Source organism: Spermophilus citellus (assembly GCF_964194105.1).
Source record: "Spermophilus citellus genome assembly, chromosome: 13".
NCBI lineage: Eukaryota > Metazoa > Chordata > Mammalia > Rodentia > Sciuridae > Spermophilus > Spermophilus citellus.
Genome location: NC_138193.1, coordinates 78,730,863 through 78,752,867, shown reverse-complemented (window position 1 = coordinate 78,752,867; position 22,005 = coordinate 78,730,863). Strand labels below are relative to the sequence as shown.

The 22,005-nt window shown below is 46.2% G+C and overlaps 1 protein-coding gene across 1 annotated transcript in view; it reads left to right on the top strand.

The window, feature by feature from the left end:
• PRKCE (protein kinase C epsilon) overlaps positions 1–21,726 on the top strand; it is a 480,838-nt gene extending 459,112 nt beyond the window's left edge. Inside the window, exon 14 of the mRNA XM_081265157.1 lies at positions 18,869–21,726. Coding sequence (XP_081121283.1) covers positions 18,869–19,015 — 147 coding nt within the window. The 3' untranslated portion in view covers positions 19,016–21,726. The remainder of the gene's footprint in view (positions 1–18,868) is intronic.
• Positions 21,727–22,005: the final 279 nt, after the last annotated feature.

The following is a 22,005-nucleotide window of genomic DNA, read 5'->3' as shown; positions in this document are numbered from 1 at the left end:
TTTTGCACAAACAACATACTATCAACACCTAAACAAAACTTTGTGCCAACATGGACTCCAATCAGTTTCCTGGGGGTGTTTTTTTTTTTTTTTTTTTTTAGAGAGAGACGGTGTTTGATGTTTTTTAGAGGAAGATGTTTGATGGCAGGTACCCAACAGTTGGTGGGTGGGGTAATAAGAAAGCCTTGGGTACCAAAGAAAACATCCAAGCACGGAAGTCTCTGGTCTGTCCTGTGGGGATTTCCTTCCAAGATGGTGGCGTTATCTAATCACTATTGAAAGTGCCACAGTTAACTCTTGTGCTTCTGGAGGGCAGAGTGATGTGTTTGGTGTGGTTGAAGGACACCACCTGATCTTGCCAAGCTTGGGGAGATTCTCCTTGCTCCTGGATTCCTTCTTATATACTCATTCCTTGTCCCCTAAAGGATTAGGCTCTGAGATTATGCTACCAGGGTTTCAGTGCTGGAATGGGGGGAAGCCAGTCTAGAAGGGAGAAATCTGCCACCCCCAAAACCCATCTATCCTCAGTGAACACCAAAGGCAATGAGGGAAATGCCGGCCGAGTAAACTTCTCTTTGTGTACATGTTCTCTCTTTTCAAGTTTGCTTCAGTGTGAATGTCCCTCTTTAAGGTAAGGCCTCCAGAGTGGGGAGTCTCTCCAGGTAGGTGAGCCCGCAGGCCTGGTTACACAGAGGCCCCTTTCAACTTCATGATCCGTCTCCATCCAGCCATCCACGCTGCATGGCAGGACCCCCGAGGGAGGCCCCTCCTGCATGCTCTTGCATGACTGGGCTGTGCTAAGAGAAAACCTGGGAAGTGGGCTTAAGACCCTCATACCCTCACTAGTTAGCAGCCCAACGAGGAGCCCTGCTGAGTGGGCAGCCCCTTCCCCTAAAGCCAGCCCACCTGCCCAGGAACCATGACACCAGAGGCCAGAGGACCATTAGACACCATCTTCATTCTGCGTCATAGAGGAGCAGGAACAGGACTCAGCCAAGTTCTGCAGCCCTTCACCGAGGACATGCCCCTGGACTATGTCTGTGCTGCCATAGTGATTGCCCTTAGCCTCCTAGAGGCTTTAAGCTCCCTCCCGGGGCTGGAGGGCATGGGAAAGTTCCAGAAACCTGGTTTTGGCAGTTGGCTCAGATGGTGGCATTGTACAGAGGACAGGGGACTGGCTTTGACCTCAGGGAGACTGCATTAAAATAAGATTGCTCTCACAGGACAGCCATGTGACCCTGAGAATTCACCTCAGCCCTGGACCTCTGGCCTCCTTATCTGTGAAATGGGATGTGAAGATTTTCCTCATAGAATATAAACAGGATGAGTAACAAATCTAAGATGCTCTGTGCACTATAGCTTCTGGGGACATTTTTTAGTTTCCCTGTGTCCATTCCCCAACCTGACTCCAGCTTGTTGAAGCGCTCTCCCTCTCATCCCAAGACTCCAAGAACCAAGAGTTAAGGGTTGCAGGAGATGGTGATGTACGGAGGCTGGGCTCTGCACTCAGATGCAACCAGGTGACTGTGCAGTGTGGCCTCTGGGATCTTGGAATGAGGAGCACAGTGTCTGACATACAGCAAGCCCTTGGATGGTGAGAAGACAACAGGAGGCTAACGCTGAGGGAGGCTGACCTAGATGACACTCCTGCTCCAGGGGGTCGAGAGGCCAGGCATTCAGATGGGAGGGTGGCACGTCCCATCAGAGCAGCAGCCATTACAGGCCTGAAAGGCATCTGGAGACTGGGAAGGACCCCATCAGGCGTCTGTGGAGAGCCTACTGGGGCTTCATTGTTACATAGCCCCCACTCTGAGCTGGGAGAGCACCTAGCAAGAGGATGACTCACCCCAGATGCAGGGATTCCCCAGCCCTTATGCCCCTTGGGATAGAGCCCCAAGTTTCCCAACAATATAAGTCACCCCTGTTATTCTGTGAACTTGTTCACCGCCTTTACTCTCCTGTCTTCATCTCAGTAATGTTCTTGCTGGAAACAGCTGTGTGGCTCTGGGACTCCAACCCTGCCAGGGTGGTAGTCACTGAAGACATGCCATCCCAGTGCATCAGGTTCCCAAACTTCCCTGAGCTTAACAACCTCCATGTAGCGTCTTGGACTCCACACCAAGAGATTTCACCATCTGTGAATTCAGAATGCAGGTGTATTTCTGGGACCTGGGATCAGGGGCTGACCAGTAATCCAGGGTAGAGTCAGAATCCTGGCCGGGTGGCTTGGGCTTGGCTGGGCATTTCTTCCTGCTCTTGGGTTTTCCATTATGACTTAGTGGCTAATAGGTTGGGATATGCCTTCATGGGTTCATCAAAGGAGTGTGTATTGAACTTAACCTCCTCTCTGCCCCACTGGAACTTGAAGTCACACAAACACACACACACACACACACACACACACACACACACATACACGGCCTACCTGAAAGTGTGGGAGGATTTGCTAGGCCCTGCCTGATGAAAGGAGAGAGAAGCAGCAAAATTGGGCTGGCTTCCTGGATCTGGGCAGAGAAAGTTGGGGAGGTCTATAAAGAGAGAAGCAACCAGGGAAAGCAGGCTTTGGACCACTTCTACACAATAGGGGTCTATTGAGTTTGTACTTGGGGTTTTCCCTGAAGCCCTATAGGGGAAGATTGGCAAAAGCAGGAAAAGAATCCATCACCCTAAGGGTTGAGAAGTTTTGGGGGGCGGGGTGGAGAAGCTCTCATGGGAAAGGCTTAGGGAATAAACAAGCAAGAAGGGAAAATTCTGGTCTTTACTAACAGGGTTGCTTGCTCAGGAGAGGAGTTTTGAGTTTTGTGTCTCAAGACTGGGAAAGAGAGGGCAAGAGATGGCGTGAAGAGGAAGGCCTTGCCAGATAGGTTGGCAGCCAGGACCTCTGGGGTCCCAGGAGGCATGTCACTTACCACTGTTAGTCTCACAGATCTCCTTCAGGTGAGGCCTCATTGCTGGAGGAGCACTGCCCTCCTGCCTGTCTCTGCAAAGAAGGGTAAAGGGTGCACTGGCAGCCAGGGGTGCAGGGACAGTGCTCAGAGGCTGGCTGGTGTGCACTGGAGTAAGAGCAGAAAGAAACCTTCCCCCGGAGGTCTCCGTCCTCCAGCCCTCCTGCCCACATTCACTCTTGAAGAGTACAGGTGCCCAAGGACATTGTGCACATGGACAGGGTTCCCCTTCCTCCAGGGTGGGGACCTTGCATCTCCAGGGTCCCATCTGTCATGACAGAAGGAAGTTCTGTGGAAATCAGTATTGCCTTCAGGGGACTAGGACCTTGTTTACTTCCTAATGTTTATGCTGGGGACGGGGGGGGGGGGGGGGGGGGGGGGGGGGTTGGTAATCAAAGTGGATTTGGCCTAAACTTCACATTCAAGTGTTACTCTAGAATTCTGGGATTTGACAAGTAGACTTCAAGTTTGTGACGGCTCATTAGGGTTCAACATCAACCTCAGTCTCTTCAAAGTGAGAAGGAGCCAGGTGCAGTGGCATACACTTGTCATTTCAGCTACTCAGGAGGCTGAGGCAGGAGGACCACAAGTTCAAGGCATCCCTGGGCAACTTAGTGAGGCCCTGTCTCAGAATATAATGAAACTGGTTGTGGGTATGGGACAATGGTAAAATGTCCATAGGTTACATTCCCAATACCAACCACCCCCCAAAATTTTAAAAATTAAAAAGTGAGATCTGGCTGTACTCTGAGCTACCCTTCCTCCCTGTTTTTGGGCTCCTCCTTTCCGGATCTTGCCTGGTTAGTATTTTTAAGTTTCTATGACAGAAAATTTCCGTCATATGCTAAAGCAGAGAGAACATCTAATGAATGTGCCCATCACCCAAGGTCAACATTAGCACTGTGTGGTTAACTAATCAAGGGAGGGAGTTCCACCTGCATCGTCTGCAGGTGCATCCCCAGCACTTGGAGTACTTCCGGGCACTCAGCGGGTATTAAATTTACATTTGTGGATAAATGGATGATTTCTGTAGATCTACAATGTTTGTCCTGAGATGATTTCTCTCCCAGATCCCTCTGTACATTCTCTTCTCACCTTCGATGACCCAAAATGGATTCCAGCCTATGTCTGGGAATTTGGGGTGATTAAATCATGCATTAGGAAACCTGAAATCATTGTTGAATGGTGAGAGAAGGTGGGTGACCTCATCTTGACTTGAGAGGAACATATTCGAGTTCCTATTTCAAAGCCAGCAGGAAGCACAGTCATAAATTCTAGGCCCAGAAAGCTGATTGCTATCTAGAACATTTTCATAAATATAAGGTGAGGAAGAGATTGGTGAGTGGAGGCGCATGGCCTTTGCCAGGAACAGACTAGAAAGTTTCTCTCGGGGATTAAAAATACTCCTGGAATAACTAAACCCCCACAGCTGTTAACAGTGGCACTACTTTGAAGAGTAGATAAATAAAAGAGCTCCCTGGTTAGAGCAGAGAGAGGCCCACTTTGCTGGCCCCTTCCTTCTGCTGAAGACACAGCCTCCTGAAGCTTCACCAGCCTGGGATCCTGCCGCTGCACGTCCGGCTGTGTGGGGCCAACTCGCTGCAGACCTGGGCCCAGCAAACTCAGGCCCAGGGCAAGCCACGGCAGGCAGGGTGCTGGCTGCTCCCAAAGCTCTTTATTCCTGGGTGTCCACACAGCGTTTTCTGCATCATGTTCAGTCCCTGAACCCCCTACTTGAGGTTCCCCCCAACAGTGGGTTGTCAAAGCAGTTTAGTGACTTGGGTGGAAAAAAAATTAATGAAGGATATGATAAGGTAAAATAAAATAGAAAAAAAGATAACTAAAGTAGAAAAGAAGAGATAATATTAATTAAAAGAAGAGATAATATTAAATACAGACGACATCACAACTAGTAAAAATATAGTCTGCTGGATCTGTTCTTGGAGTGGTGGCACAAGGTGCCTCTTACTTTAAGGTGAGATGCACTAGGTCATCTGTAAATTATATTTCTTACCATTGGTCATAATGTGACATGTCTAAGGCCTGTGCTCCACTGTACCCCTGATGGAAAGGCTTAGTGGGGGTGATGGCTTCATGCACTGAGAGGGATGTGGGCAGGATGCAATTGTTTGTTTTTAACACAGTAGCACTACAGGCAGAAACCCTAGAGCTGGTGGCTTGTGCTAGGCCCGGTGCTTCAGGCCTGGGTGCAGGTGGCTGTCTTGATGCCTCCCCACAGTGCATGATGGGAGGCAGGATGGCACATGCTGGAGACAGCCTCTAGGTGAGAATAGCTGAAGTCAAGCCCTGACTTCACCTCTTTCTGGCCGACCTGCACCCTGCGCGGTGAGCAGGCCGTTTACTACCTCCCGCCTGGTACTCATCTGCAAAAAAGGACATGGCAGCACTCACCTCCCCTTGGGGCAGGAGCAGTTTACGTGAATCAGGCCATAAGGTCAGTGCCAACACCTGGCCAGGTCCTCAGCTTCAAGCTTTACTGTTTGTCCCACATAAAGTGACTGAGGCTGTCCTATGCATGGTGCTGGGTGGAAACTGAGGCAGACACCTACATCTTCTCCAGTCTGGAAGAGAAGCCAGTTCCTGGCTGGGCCATCATTTGGCCTCAGTTTCGTTAAGTACCAGGAAAGAGAAGTGTGGGACAGGGAGGAAGGTCCAGCCCTCTTTGGGGATGTTTCCCCAGGAAAGGGCATCTCCTTTCCCACACGTTAGCACCAAACTCTTGTTTTCTGTAGCAAGTCTCAGAGCTCATGTGCAGCACTGGAGAGGGAACGAACCCTACCCTGCTCTCACTTCTGTCCTTGGAAGTGCAGTGGGCTCAACTGCAGAGGGAAACCATGGTGCTCTCTACTGGGCCCAGAGAATGAAGGGCCCATCCAACTAGAAGGGAGCATGCAAGGTTGGAGTGGGCTGGGTTGGGCATGGTACTGCTGGTGATAAACTGCCACCTGCCTGCCTCATCCCCAGGTGCAACTTGCCTCAACTGGGAGCCAAGACTCAGAGGGCACTTAGAGATCCCTCTAGGACATTTATGAATTCCAGACTGAGTAGCCCCAGTGTGCCTTATATGCTCAATGTGGACTCATCCATCATTGTGTGACCCCAAATGACTTTTAGCTGGAATTTACGCCTTTATCTTTTATTACCAAATTTTAGAGTCAAGTGATCCAAGTCAAAGTGTGCCTGTGTGTGGACCTGGGCAAGCCTGGGATAGTGGTGGGTCAAGAAGGTTAGAGGCAGCAGGGATACATCCTTCCCTTTGGAACTGACCAAAAGGCCTCATTCCCTAGGAAGAATGGGCAAAAGATGAGCCTGGAGCTAATGCCTTCAGACAGTTGGCTTCTCTGGCTCTTGAAAGATTCCTCTGGGAAGAGCCTGAGATACACATCTGCATCTGGGGACTTTCTCTAGACATTTTCATCCTAGACATTTGAGCCTTCCCCCAGGATACCATCTAATTACCAAGGCCAGAGGGGATACCGTGCTGGGGACCTCTGTTATCTAAGGGCCCTTAAGCAAAAGAGGACTTTTCAAGTCCTGGAAAAGCTTCTCCTCTATGTGGATTCCTTGGAGAGTTGTATCAAAGCAAGTCAGGCCATTTATAGGGGGAAATGTTTAAATCAGTGGTTCTTAACTTAGCTGTGGGGTCACCACCTCATTCCAGAATCTGATAAACTCGCACCAGGAACACGCAAGTGTGTTCACATATACAACACGGCTCTACTGTATTGTACCATGCACAAGGAAGCCCCCAAAGACCCTCTTCTAGGGCAGGGGGTGGCACACTGCAGCCAAATTCAGCCACTACTTGTGTTTGTGCAGCCTACCATTAATTTGAATGACCATAGAAGAAGGTTTTATGACACATGAAATATGAATTTCTAATGTCAGCGTCCATAAAGAGATCCAGCCAGGGCTCTTCGCGTACATATTGTCCATGTTGCTTTTGGGATACAAGGGCAGAGTTAAGTGATCGTGACAGAGACCAGATGGCTCACAGAGCCCAAAATATTTACTATATGGCCTTTCACAGAAAAATTTACCAAACCTTGCTTGGGTCAGGGTGCAGGTGAGGGGTGGCAGAGCCCAGCTTAAGAAGACTTGCTTTAATTTGTTCACTTTTGCTTAAAATGTTTGAGCCATAGAACGTAATGGTAGAGGCTGCTTTGGAAATCACCTTAGAAAGCTCCTCACTTGATCTATGACAGGTGAGGTTCCTGTGCCGACTTCTGTGAACACAGGAGTCACCAGGGAGCTGTGTGTTGTGTCCCCAGCTCCCCCGCAACCCCCCACCCCCCCCCCACTTCCACCCCCACCCCCCCCACACACAACCTTCTTTTATAGGCAGCACAGTCTCCCAGCCAACTCTTCAGGGAGTTGTTCTGCAGTTTTGTTTAAAAAGCTTCAAACAAGTATTTGATGTTTAGTGGCAACCTGCCTTCCCACAGAGAAGAGGTCCCTGAGGGTGGTGTCTATGGAGCCCAGCTAATTCATGGACAAATTGCACAGCTGGCCAAAGTCCTCTGATCCTCGTAATCTCTGCAGGGCATAAGGGAGAGAGTAGGTGTTGGCTAATAATTGGAAATCAGGTTGGTTCTTTCTTTTTCCAAGGTAATTCTAAATGGAATGTGTGAATATACATATACACATACTTATTTATTTATAGTTTAACAAACAATACCAGGAGAGGAAGAGAGGGGAAATGGTCAAATTCCAGCCAGCAGTTGACCTGACAGAATTGAGTCATAGTTGTTCAGAATGCCTGGTGGTCTGCAGGAATTTGGTCCATTTAGAAAACTAGAGTAGGGTGTACAGTTTGGCCCCCAGAGGAGTGAAGCCACTTTCCCTCCGGAGTGTTTTAGAGAGGAACCAGCCAGGCTGTAGGACGCACAGGTGAAGCCCCTGTCTGAGGCTTCTGTGGCCCCTCTGCATATCAGTCACCACAACCCTCTTCTTTGGACCAGGGAATGGCCAGGAGCTGAGTGGCTTCTCATTTTTAACTTCCTTGAAGCCAGTCAATTATGCTTAAGAAACAAATGGATCTTCATTTTCTTCCTCCCTAAAAGGTAGAAGTAACTTTATAAAAACAAAAGTCACATTCTAGAGGCTTGTGTGGCCTATGCAGATAGAACGATTTTTGAAGAACTGAGTTGGCAACATTTGAAAATCAGGAGACTTAACAAGAAAAGGCACAAAAGATCCAAGAGCCAGTGGCATATGTGTCCATGACAGGCAGTATCACCTGGTGGGGTATGCATCTCACGACTTATTGTTTTCACAGCTCCTCCCAACTGCCCAGCACTGTGTGACCCTGTGTCACACGCAGACACTCACACACCCAACGGAAGACAGTGTTGTAGCCAGCAGCACTCAAAAGTAATTCTGTCTTCCATTCTTCCTTTTTGTTTTTCTTACCTTTCTTATCTTCTTGTTCCAGAGAGTTTAAAGATGGCCCACCATAGACTAATGGCTAATAATATGATCCATTTTTGTTTGTTTATAGAGAAACAAAGAACAACATGGCATGAACAAATATTCCAGAAATAAGTAAAAGCATCTGAAGTGATGATACTCTGCTACCTTTTAACCAACACAATGTTTCTTAGCTTTGCCCTGAACCGTGAGATACCTGTCAGGACCCCAAGTCTTGGTATCAGAAGTGATTAAGCTGTCCTGTAGCTAAATGCTCATGACTTCTTTTTCTGATTTGCTATATTGAAATTGATGGGCACTGATTATTTGTTTGGTAAACTTATGGTGCTGTCCTGTATCCTGTTACCAGTAAACCTGGTATAGCATCTCAAAAATGTTTCATTATTGGTCAATTTTGAGCATTTGGGTGCATATATATAAACAAACAAGCAGACTCTAGGGAGATATACAAGATACACTGGAATTTGATGGTAATATTGATTATCAATTTATTGCATTTATTTGCAGTCACTTTTTTGTGTGTGTATATGTGCTTCTGGGGATTGAATCCATGGTGTTGGGCATGCTAAGGCATGCAGTGACTTTTGTGTGCTTCTCATTGCTCAAAAAATCATGGTGATAATAAAGATTTACCTCTGTTGCTTTATTCATGGTTTCCATGAATCTTCTATAATACCTCTCAATTTCATCTATTAGAAAGTATCTTTCTGTTAAATAAGGTATCAAAAATACCGATCCCAAGAAATAGAGGAAATGTATTAGGAACAACTTATATTAATATGTTCTAAACTAAGTGGAATGAAAATAATTTATGATTGATATTTTAATAAATAAAACTTACAAATGACAAAAAATAAATAAAAAAGATGCCCCATTAGGATACCAGAGGGTACAAAGTAGATACTATGAATGTTATCTGAATGAAAAAAGAAAGATAAAACCAAGGCAAGAAAGAAATGTGCTTTTGGATGGTCACACATTGGCTCTTTGCTTTGAGTAAAAGCTAACACTGGTTAGTTTTAGATTTAAAGGCTATCGGAGATGAAAGCACACATGTTGTCTAGGTGAGACGAAGATTATCTTATGAACTAAGACCAAATGGAAACTTCTTCTGGGGATCAGCCAAAGACAATGCTGTTTGTTCTCGGCCTATAGTTGTGATCTATACTGAGCAACAAGGAATGCTACTAATTTACATTTACTCTATGTTATATACTGTTCTTACCACTTGAATATAGGATTTCATTTAATCCTTTTAACAAATGTATGGGGAGGACTACTAATATCCCCAGAAAAACTACATACTCTGTCCATGGCCAGAGAGATTAGTAACTGAAGAATCAGGATAGAATCTAGGTGGTGGCGCTGCCAGTATGTAGGTTAAACCACTAGCTGTACTACCTTCCGGAGGGGGACACTTAAAGAAATTGTGAATTCCCAGTGAGCTCTCAACGTCCCAATTTTATAAAGACCAAGATAAAATAAGGAAAGAAGGGATGAAACTAAGAAGGAGTGCCAGTGTATAGTGTGAACTTGAAAGGAGGCTAAATCCAGAACACTTGAGGCTCCTAACCAGGCTTTTCGACATCAAAAAGGCCTTTTGAAGCTGATAAGAAAAAGAAGAGAGAAATCCACTCCTCCTCTACATAGACCAGGATACACATCAGAATTACAGAGCTTTCAAAAAATGCAGAGGCCTGGGCCCCACCCCCTGGAGATTCCAGTTCAGGGTATCTGGGTGTCTGTAAGCTCTGATTGTTTTTGATGCCCAGCCAGAATCAAGAACCACTGTATTAAACCATGACCCAGAGCAAGGCTGTTGCTTTTTGCCTCTAATATCCGCCCCCAAGAGAAATGTCTTCAGTACAAAGATCAGGGGAAAAAAAAAACACTAAAAGAAAACTGAACCCCAAGAGAGATGAATTAATTAATTACATTTACTAAAACTCACTGGGGAACCCTAATAGCCCCAACCCAGACCAGATCCTAAAGCAGTTAATTACATAGACTCTCTAGGGATGGGCCAACATCATCATTATTTAAAGGTCCCTCAGGCGAATGTAGGGTGCTACTCTAGGCTCAGGTTATTGGAGGATCTGCTATGCCTGCTACATTATTTGGTAATTTGAATATGATGGAATAGAGCAGTGAAACCAAGTGTTAGGAGACAAGAAAATGGTCTTCCAGCATTAAAAAAAAATAAGGAAAATATGGATTTGGGATACTTTGACATGGATGTTAGTAAAGCAAGTATCTAGAGGTTTTTATGAGAATCAGTTCGTGGATATGTAGGAAAAATGGCAGTCACTTGAAGTAATTAACTTAACAACTTGCAGAGAACTGCTATAGACATTTGTATCTTTATTGCATCCAAACAATGGAAAGAGTCCCTGATATCATCTTCATGAACAAAATGAAAACCATTACCATGGCCGGTTGATTCTCAGTAGACTCCACAGGACCATGGTAACAACTTCAGGGAGGTTGTTTGCAGAGGCCAGGTCAATCCTGTCATCAACACTATTTTTATAAGTGTCTTTATAAAGATATTGGAGGCATGCCAATCAAATTTTAAGATGTCAAAAAGATGAAGGACATAGCAGGTAAGATGGAAAATGACATTCCCATAGTAGTTTGTAGTTTACCTGAGCTTTACCTGTATGCTCTGGTAACCCTCATACAGTTAGATGTATTTGTCTTGCTTCCTTCCTAGTAAATCAACTGTGATTCAGAATAAGTTACAGAATGACAATTTATGGTGATTTTAACAAGCTAGAAATATATCCCAAAGAAATCAAGGCTTAGTGTACAGGATTACATCTGGATTCTAAAAGTTTTTTCCAGAAAAATAAGATAGGGTTCTATTAGTTTCCTAGGTCTCCAGTAACCAAGAACTACAAACTTTGGTGGCTTAAAACAACAGAAATTTATTGTATCACAGTTCTGGAGGCAGAAAGTCTGAGATCAAGGTATTGGCAAGACCATGCTCCCTCTGAAACTTGCAGGGGAAGGATCCCCGTTGCCTCTCCCAGCTTCTGGTAGCCCCGGACATTCCTTGTCTTGTGGCCACTGAACTCCAGTCTTCACCAGATGCTCTCCCTGTGTCTCCTCACATGATCTTCCTTCTGTGTGTGTCTGTCTCAGAGTCCAGGTTCCCTTCTTATAAGGACACCAGTCACTGGGTCAGAGCCCACCTTAGGACTTTATCTTAATTCAATGACATCTGCAACCCTATTTCCAAATTAGGTTGCATTCTAAGGTTCTTGGGGTTAGGACCTCCCTGTCTGTTTTGGGGAAACACAGTGCAACCTGTAACAGGGTTAAATGGATTAATTACAAATAAGATGGCATAAATGTTTTATCACATCTGCTTACAAACTGATAAAACATGGATACTATTAAGCATCTTTTGAAGGGTTTTTGCCAAGTAGAGGGTAATGCCACTGCAGCTGGCATTGTGCAAACCACAGAGTCAGGAACTGAGCATCAGCTCTGGTCACTACCTGGTAAGAACAAGATGGATGAAAAAGCAAGAGGGTATCACCGAGGCATTGTGGCAAGTTGGGTGCTACAAAAAGCCCCTTGGGCAAGCCTGTGCCAAGTGAACTCTGTATATTTTGCCCTGTTTTCTATTAAAAAAATCCAAAAGTATAGATAATTTTAGGCAAAAGAAAGTATAAAGAGGGAGAAAGTCCAGGCGTGGAGGCACACTTCTGTAATCCCAGCAGCTCAGGAGGCTGAGGCAGGAGGATTGTGAGTTCAAAGCCAGCCTCAGCAAAAATGAGGCACAAAGCAACTCAGTGAGACTCTGTCTCTAAATAAAATACAAAATAAGGCTGGGGATGTGGTTCAATGGTTGAGTGCCCCTGAGTTCAGTCCCCATTACTCCTCCCCCAAACCCTCACCAAAAAAAAAAGGGGGGGGAGGATTATGTTTAAATACATTTTTAACTTGAAAGTGAACTTGAAATTCTGCTCCAAGCCCCCTTTTTGCCAGGCAAGGGACTTTGTAATAGCTCCATCCTTGTTCCATTTAACTTCACACTGCAGCATGCGTGTATATACATATTCACATAGACTCTGTTGATTAGAATGTGGGTTATGATGAACATCTGTACGTATATGAAGATCCAGCTAATTGATGTTGCATAAGCATCCTAATGACTTCAATTCTTGCTTTCTCTTTTAGAATAATATATTTTTAAAGTGAAGCTTAGATAAGAATATCAACATTTCAAAGTTAAGAGGGATTTGATGGATGAAGGAAAATAATTTCAAGCCAATGATCTTTAAATGTCTGCTGTATACCCTGCTTTGCAGTAAAGGGCATACAACACACGAGATATTAGATGAAGTCCAGTGCAGGGTCCAGGTGGAGCTGGGGGAGCTTCTAGGAGGGTGAGGTGGGATGATGCCAATGTCAGGAAGTCTTAAGAAGGACCCAGAGGGAGGGTGGTATGTACGGAAAAGGTAGAGGCAGCATGCGTCGTGACTTCTGGCACACCCCTGAGGCAGCAGACCCTGGCTGGGGTCACTCTGCTACCTAGGCGTTAGCTGTCACTCACACTAAGCAGAGGAGATGCAGAGACCAGGGACCAGCAAAGTGGTCAGGTGAAAGGCAGTGCCGTAATCTTCCTTCCTGTACGATCAGGGAGTTTTCTGAACCCTTTAAACAAAGCCATCTGTTGATCTCCTGGTAATCAGATAGAAACAGAAGCAGAAGTCACTGGCTCCTCCAAGAGCTTGTGTCACGGCTCCAGTGTGTGAGAGCTGTGAGAATTTCACCAGCCAGACAGGAAGTAAGCCTTCAGCCACCGGCTCATCTCGGTGCCGAGGTCCAAACACCACAATCCTGGAAGAGCCTCCAGACCTGGCTTGTGAGGCACCCACAGAGCTTTGCCTCTTAGATGTGCTCTCTCGGGAGGATCTGAGGGAATCTGAAAATGCTTCCATATGTTCTACCCATCCCCCACTGCTGACACCCAAATGTGCCCTTCCTTGGTGTCACTTCAGATCTCTCCGGTCCAAGACCTGATTTCTGAAGGGATGCCAAAAGGAATAGGAAAGTCGTTTTTCCCCAGCACCACCCACAAGGGTCGGAGACACACCCACTAAGTCCCTAGATGCATTCATCTTGATGGAATTTTCCCCAACCCTGGTTGAAATGGTTTCTATCTTTATTAGAAATTAGGGAACCCAAGACACTGGGAAGAGAGAGCCCCTGAAGTAGGCTAAGCCTCCTGTTCTGTAGGCCCCCTGGGGCTTAGTGCTGGTCTGGGCTGTCTCTCTCCATCAATTAGATCTCAGCCTCCTCCACCAAATGATAAACCCCTCGGACAGGACAACAGCCACTGGCCCTGAACCCAGGTCACTTTGCGGTCTCCAGATAGAACAGCAGCAAGAGAGGTTGCATTCATCCATTTCTTCCAGCAGATCTCTGGGTTGTCAGGACATGCCAAGCCCTGGGCTAGGCCGGGGGGTGGAATGGTGAGCTGGAGCCAGTCCCTGGCTGCATGGAGCTCACAAATGAGTTGAAAAGAGGGCTTCGGTGTGTGAAGTCCTGTGATATGAGTTCAGAGGAGGTGGTAGTGCCCCCTAGGAGGCTTGGCTCAAACTACTCTCAGAGGGACAAGAGGACTTTTTGAAGGCAGGGCAGCCACACCACTGGGGGAAACATGAGTGGACATAGGGCAGGAGGCCTGGGGTGCAGCAGTGGGTGCCCTGGGCAGAGGGTTGGCTGTGTAAGGGCTTGAGGCAGGAAAAGCCCCATGACAGGGAGCACCTGTGTTTCAGCAGTGCCAGGGAGATGGATCCAGAGATGTGGGCAAGGATGAGATCTGGGAGGCCTCAGGAGTGGGTGAGTATAGGAAACTGGGTCTTTGTCCCAGAGCAGTGTGGTGCGATAGAAGAACCCCGATCACCAGCGAAAGCATTAGGACAACCAGGCAGGCCCAGCGCAACACTAGTTCAGGATCTGGAGGTATACAGAGAAATACAAGCTGGGCCCCTAACTTCAAGAGCTCATTGATGCGCACATCATGTGGACTGGCTGGGTAGCATGACCAAGCGGTGTGTCTTTTATGCTCACAGCACACAGGCACTGAGATACAGATCAGGGAAGGGCTTCACAGTGATGGGGTATCCATTCTGTCAGGGTCTGATCACCTAACATCTGGCTTCTTATTTAGTCTTTGAGGCAACTACAGGGCACCTGTCACCATCCCCTTTTTACAGATGAAAAGACCAAGGCTCACAGAGCATGACTTCAGTGTCATATACTGCCGCAGTCTGGCTAGGCACAAAATCACGAGCCACCACACACCTTGTAGATTCAAACAGCAACTCTTTATTCTCGAACTCACACCGGCACTCTACACACGTTCTGGGGAAATCCACACTCTCCACCGGGCTCTGAATCCCCAATACTCTCTGAATCCTGCGAGGGAACTCAAGGAGCTGGCAGCACCTGAGGCAGCAGGATACGCCCTATTCCCAGCAGGGTACACCTTAAACCTGGAACCGCCCTAAACCCAAGGAGCAGGATACTCCCTATTCCCAGCAGGATACACCCTAAACCTGGATCCGCCCTGGTCCTTGAGCAAGGTCACCTTACATGCAGTGTCACTGCAAATGACCTGGGTCCAATATGGAGAGTCCTTCCTCTAAGCAACACTGGGTAGGCTGACAAAGAAATTGCCATGCGTCATTCCTACTTGGCAATGGCTCTCAGCAATATACCAGGACAGGGATCTTTCTCCTCCTCCATGTAGCCTTCCCTAAGTGTGGCCGAGAGGTTATGGGAAAATCCTCATGGAGGAGGAAGGGCTGCCAAGTCAGAATGTTGTTCCATGTGTCCAGTGTCATCTCTTTGGCTGTGAGGTGCCGGATAAGAGGCTGGCATTTAGGCAGTAGGGGAGGCGTGGGGGATGGTCAGGGATCAGGATACACAGTGTCTCTGAGAGCTTGCCCTTTGGAACCTTGGCATGGAGTTTTGTATCTGCTTTGTGAGAAAAGCAGCAGCATTTGAAAGGATGAATTCAGTGAGTAAAATTGAGTAAAGGATATCATCTCAGTTCTTTCCAAATTTGAGGATGCTCTGCTGCCAGTAATAGGTGACAGGGTCTGCTTGGGGAAATTCCCAAGTCTCCAATATGAATAGTCAGGAATTGCACACAGTGGGAATGTTGGCTATTTGAATTGGAAATGGGTAACTGACATGCATCTAAAATATCTCCAGGAAAAATAGAATGGGGCCAAGTTGTGCAAGCGCGTGGGTGAGCCAGGTCTGTGGAAGTCCTGTCAAGAGTCGTACTTTCTTGAATGCCACAGATGATTCCGGGGCTCCTGAGAAAGCTGGAGCTGAGCCTAGCAGCTGTCCATACTAGCCCACCATTGAGCTAGAGGTCCACTGGGAATGACATCCCGAGCTGTATTTACTGAGCCTGGCTCACTGGTGGTAGACAATGAGTTGTGAAATTTGGACATCTTCTAGAATCTAGCTCCATCACTGTGCCCTATTGACCTCAGAAAAGAAAACCAGCTTCTAAGATTAATCAATGGATATTAATGACTGATCAATGAGCATAATTAAGTAAACAGGGAGAGCCACGCTAGAGAGTTTCTGGCATGGGCTTTCTGAGGTTCTCTATACACACCCTACCCTCTCATTAGTGGTTGGTTGAGAAGGTACTCCAGGGAAGGGGCACTTCTGCCCCTGAGAATAATACCAAACACCTGGCATTCATGGCCCATCCTGAGTGATGTTACACTTGGACTTTTCCTCCTGCCTGTCTGACTGTGTTTCACCCTACCACTGCGCCTCCTATCCCATTCCACTCCAGCCCAGTGCGATGCCCCTGGGTTGCCTTTTGGGGTGATGCCTGGTGCCTCCCATGTTATTCTTACCACCTCCCCTCCTACTCCTCCCTCTGGACTAACTGCAGCCAACACAGTGGCCTGTCCTACTCTTACCCTCCCAGATCTTTTAGCTAATCCCTCCCTCTGATAGAGATCTTCAGAAGAGGCCTTCCACACCCTCTCCCCAGGCGCCACCCTCCCACAGCCAGCATGCGTCACCATGGGGATGGGCTTTGTTGTTTCTCTCTGAAGTCCCCCTCCACACAAGGCCTCCCCTTTCCTCTGGCTCCAGTACTCCCTGGGGAAGAACAGATAGTCCTCCTGCCTTGGGCCAGCCCTCCTGGCAGAGGTGACTAAGCCACTCCTGAGCTTTCCCATCTCAAGGGGCAGCCGGGATGTCCTGCAGCTGCAAATCCTGTTTCTGGAAATCTCTTGAGTTTTCTGTGTTTCTCCTCTGTCCTTTCAAGATCTCTGAGACTTGAACTATGTAGCTCTGAGCGAGGGAGAAGACACCAAGCAAGACTGATAGTGATGAAAGATAGGAAGGATGAGTTCATCCCTGCTCCAAGCAGACCAAGACTCTGATCTCAATCTGGGGCCATTTGAAGATAATCCCCTTGCCCAGCTCATTCGGCCCATGTTATCCAATCTCTTCCCCATCCACAGCTCGGCCACCATGTTTGCCTAGAGCAAGCTTTTTTGGCTTTATTTCCACTTGGAAGCTCTTCTTATATGTATCCTGGATGAGCTTGACCCTTACTATGTCTTCACATTTCTCCAGGGTCCAGATTTCCTGGCCTTCTACACTATGGGAGGCATCATGCTAAGACCTGGATTTGCTCTTTCATAGTCAGGGACTGGCCAAGCCACCACACGTTTTCGAGATATTTTCCTCAGATATAAAATCAGCATCACAATACCTGCCTGTTCCATGAACCAAATGAATGAATGAATGTGAAGATGCTCTATAAACCCTGAGGTAGCGCTTCCCAGAATGTTCTGCTGAACTCAGCTCTCAGGAGAGGTGTTAAACTTCTGAGGGGGAAAAGGAGTTTTATGTCAGGTTTGAGGAAGATCAGTGTAAACAGAGTGGACCAGATTTCTTTACTGCCCGTGTGCATGGCCAATCTCTAAGAGTGGGGTCTAAAATATAGCTTTGTCTCCAAACCACTTTTTCTTCGTGGACTTCTTATTAACAGCTTTTAGGTTACCGGTCTCCACAGAGCATAGCATATGTGAACATTATTTTTCCTACAAATAATCATGTTAATCTTTCCATAAAATGTATTCCATCATTCAGGTTGCTAATCCTAGGTAGTAACCATTAATCAGTGCCTGGAAAAGTACCTTCAGTCTTTTCAGTGTTATGCTAGGTACTGAGTGAGGAGGGATCTGGTACTGAGGCCTCTGAGACTCCAGCCTTAGCTCCCACCATCCCTGCCCCAGGCAGCTTGGCAAACCTTCTGTCCTATGTATACATCTTTTGTGTTCCTTCCCCTTGTCTTTGTCCCATCTTTCTCTCTGCCAAGGTACTTCCCTCCCATCTCTACCAACACAATTGTAGTCCAAATCTTTGAGTCTTAGCCCAAGCCCTGATTTCTCCATAGACGCTTTTTTAACCAAAGTAATGTGTTCTAGGCAAGAATACTGGCTCCTCAACTCTACTGTAAGCCCCTACAGAATGGTATTATTTCTATTTGCTGATTTTTTTCCCCAAACAAACAAAAAGCAGAATTCATTTGTGGGTTGATTGATTGGTATACAATCCCCAAACCATAGGACACACAGTCATCCTTTGGGAACTGACATCTACACTGGGTATGGGTCCTTCTGAGCTGGGAAGTGAGCAGGAGGTTTTCTCACTTCATTCAATAGATACTTATTGCAGGGGAACTGCTGGGAAGCCAAGGTTGGATAAAACTAGGTGCCTCCTTTAAGGAGTTTACAGTCTAGATAAAAGCATCAGCATGGCAGGTCAGCGTATTGAGTGTAGTAGTGGCCAAAACACAGGAACATTAAATGAAGTCACGGTGAGAACAGATGGGGATCGAAGTGGGCTGCCCAGAAGACAATCCTGCCCCCAGCCCATCCTGCTGATAGACAGGATACCATCTGGAGCAGACATGGCAGGGTTATGGGGTCTGCCTCTATGGAAAAGAGAACTCTAAAGACTTTGTGGGAGGTGGATTCAAGTTTGTTACCTTGGTCCACAGCAAGGAAGGTCTTGATGGAGCCCAAGACTTATGGCAGAGGGACAAGTGGGTATGAGACGGAAGCTTTGCATCTCACTCTACCCAGACACACACACACACACACACACACACACACACACACACATGCACACAGAGCCTGTGGGAATCCCACTTCCCTGCTTTTCCATCACACCCACACACCCCTTCTTCCTTCTCACCTTGATTCATTCTTCCTGTTTTCCTCTGTCACCTCCCGGTCCTGGGGCCATCCATCGTTACCTCATTGGAACAGTCCTGTGTCTGCTCCCAGTAGTTAGAGGCCTGCTTTGGTGAGAGGCTGGCCACCTCAATGCCCATTCCCCATGGGGGGGCCCTTGGGAGGAAGGTCAACCTCCACTCAGTGTTTTTTCTTTTCTTCTTCCAGAAAACCAAAAGAGATGTCAATAACTTTGACCAAGACTTTACTCGGGAAGAGCCAGTGCTCACACTTGTGGATGAAGCAATAGTGAAGCAGATCAACCAGGAGGAATTCAAAGGCTTCTCCTACTTCGGTGAAGACCTCATGCCTTGAGAAGTCTCCGCATACATGTGAAGTTTGCTGATGCTGTAAGGAGTGCTGAGAAGACCCTGTGTGCAGAGGCTCAGAAGATCTCGAACTATTTCTCCTCCCTGGAGCCCCAGTCCCATGTCCACTCTCTATTTATTGCATCCCCATACCCCAGGCCACCTCCTACCCCATCCCCCCCATATCGTCCTGGTGACCAGAAGACATTCTTGGTTCTTGCCTCACCAGGAACACAGACTCCAGTTGGGTCGGCAATTAGCTGTATAAGCTGCCATGTTCAGATTGTCAGCAAGCCTGGTTCCACTCCTTAGGGGCTCCCGGCGGTGAAGCAACTTCAGTTCTTTTACCACAAAGGAAAAAAAAATCAAACAAGAAGACTCTGGCTCTGCCATTGGATGTAGAATCCTGACACCTCTTGCTTCTCGTCCCTCCTGTGCCCTGGCTTGACATCCCTGCCCTTCTGCCCAGGAGAAGAGACTGGTGCTTCTTCCACATGAGGGCAGATGCCCTCAAGGCATCTCATATGGAGGGAGCCCAGGGGATGCCCAGGCTGGCAAGCTGTATTGGTTTGCTCCAAAATGGACCATTTTTGCTTGCTTTGGTCTTTTGAGCATGCCAAAGTCATGTAAGTTTGTATCTCATGGAAGAAATCTTTGTAGAAAACATAATTTTGATTTTTGAACTCCATTAACATTTGAAATTATATTATCCAATTTACTTTCTAATTGGCCAAAAGATAGAATTTCCAGTGTGAATTCAGGTAGACATTAAAGGGCTATTGTACAATGAGAATTCAGTCGTCCAAAGTTTGTGCTGTTGATGCTTTAGTGACACATGGGAGCTCTGTGAGTGGAGAGAAAAGGAAGCAAAGTGACATTCCTCATCACTGCAATTCTACCTGAACACAAAGGCCACCACAGTGATGACCAAGACCCTGGGGTTCTTGTGAAACTCAGCTCCCAAATTCTCTCTCCAGGTTCATCCTAAGTTCTCAGCATAAATGCTATTTATTTTCTGCAGCCGTGTGTTATTTTGGCACACTTCTACAAAATGATAGTACTACTGTGTTGTGGTTTTTAAACATTGAACATGTAAAGTTAAACATGAAATATCTGCTTTTGGAACAAGTGGAACAAGGCTCAATGTGGATTAGGCAGAGGGTGGCAGGAGATGGAAGAGCAACTTTTTTGAAAACTGACAATGTGGCAAGATATGTACCGGGAATTTTATTTCTGAGTGACATGGGATGGCAACTCATGTAGACACTTCAGTGGACTTGATGTTACCTCCTGTAGATATGCTAACAGTGTTACATTCTTTGATTTCCAAGGGTTCTCTGTGGCTTTGTGTGTATGTTTCCCCAAGGTCACTTGATTACCTATTTTACTGAACTGATTTAGCAGGGAATGGAATCCATTCCAACTGTTGCACGTGGATTTCCCAGCTGCCCCTAAATATATATACTTGTGAGTGGCAGAGTGGCACTAATGAAGCTTTTTGCCTTTTGTACATTTGAGATTTTTGTATATAGTGTTTGCTGCAGGCCTGTGGAATTAATTCATTGAATATAGAGGTATTAACTGCTGCATGTTCAGGCATATTATAAAACTTTAGTCTATGAAAGAATAATTATAATAATGTCCAGGTGCAATACTCTATAAGTGTATTGGTTCAAGTTACCGAAAGATAGGTGTGTTCCCAGCGGTAGGGAGGGGGGTTCTTTGTATTGTTTATTTTAAAAGATGTAAACATATGTTAAGCTATTAAGCTATATTAAGTTTCACATATAGTTCTCCTGTGCTCTGTTATATCCTGATGGAGTCAGGAAAGAGAAAGGAATGTTTTTAATGGTGGTTTCAAAGCTTGGACAGTGACTATTTTGAGCCCTTAGAGAATGTGTCCCTATTTGCATCGTCATTGCATTGTTACTAATGACGACATTTTAGTTCTTTTGTTTTTATTTTTAAAAAACTCAGGTGTAATTATCTGTTCTTATGATGATTGCAAATATTAAATATTATGCTCTATCAGTCCTCGTGTTTGGCATACCAGTGAATTGATGAAGAACATTAGATTAATTTAATTTATCTTCGGTAACTTGACATACCGGGGCAGACTATCTTCTAGGGTGGAGTACAAGCACAGAAACATCTTCATGGTGGCATCATCTCATTTTTTAGGAAGACACGACGATTCACCTGTCATACTCATGCATAACTACTGCTCTCTTTCTTTCTTCTGCTTCTTTTATCATTATGGACTTTGGACAAGCTAGTCACCTCACTCCACAATGCCCAATGGCCTTGTCTGAGGGCTTGACAGTGTCTGCATGGCAGTGGGGGTTCAGCCCTTCCTACAGGACAACTGGCATTTTTTTTTTTTTCTGGGAAGTCAAATAGTACATTCCACCCGGCAGCTGAAGTAGCCAGCCTGCTCTTTTCCAGCACTCAGAGCCGGGCTGGCTGGGATGCCTCAGCCTGATGAAGTTCTCACACAGGCAGGTGAAATCCAACCTAAACTAGAGAAAAAGGCTTGTGGGTTCCTTCATATTTCCTACTTCATTTTCAACAAGAGTTTGGAAGTGGACATACTGTTACATTTCTGCTAGTTCTTTATAATTCTCTCTCTCTCTCTCTCTCTCTCTCTCTCTCTCTCTCTCTCTCTCTCTTTTCTCTCTCTCCTTCCCTCCCTCCCTCTTTCTCTCTCTCTCCTTCTCTCTCTCTCTCTCTTCTCTCTCTCCTTCCCTCCCTCCCTCTTTCTCTCTCTCTCTCTGTCTTCTCTCTCTCCTTCCCTCCCTCCCTCTTTCTTTCTCTCTCTCTCCTTCTCTCTCTCTCTCTCTGAAAAAAAATGGATTGCAAAAAAAAGCCAAAAAAATATATGAAGGATAGCTGTTCTCCTATGTTTTCTCATTATGAACTTTGTGAAGTGGAAACACAATTCTTTCCTCCAAAGGTGAAAGAAAAAAAATGCATTCTTGCTTTAAAAGAAAAAAAAAG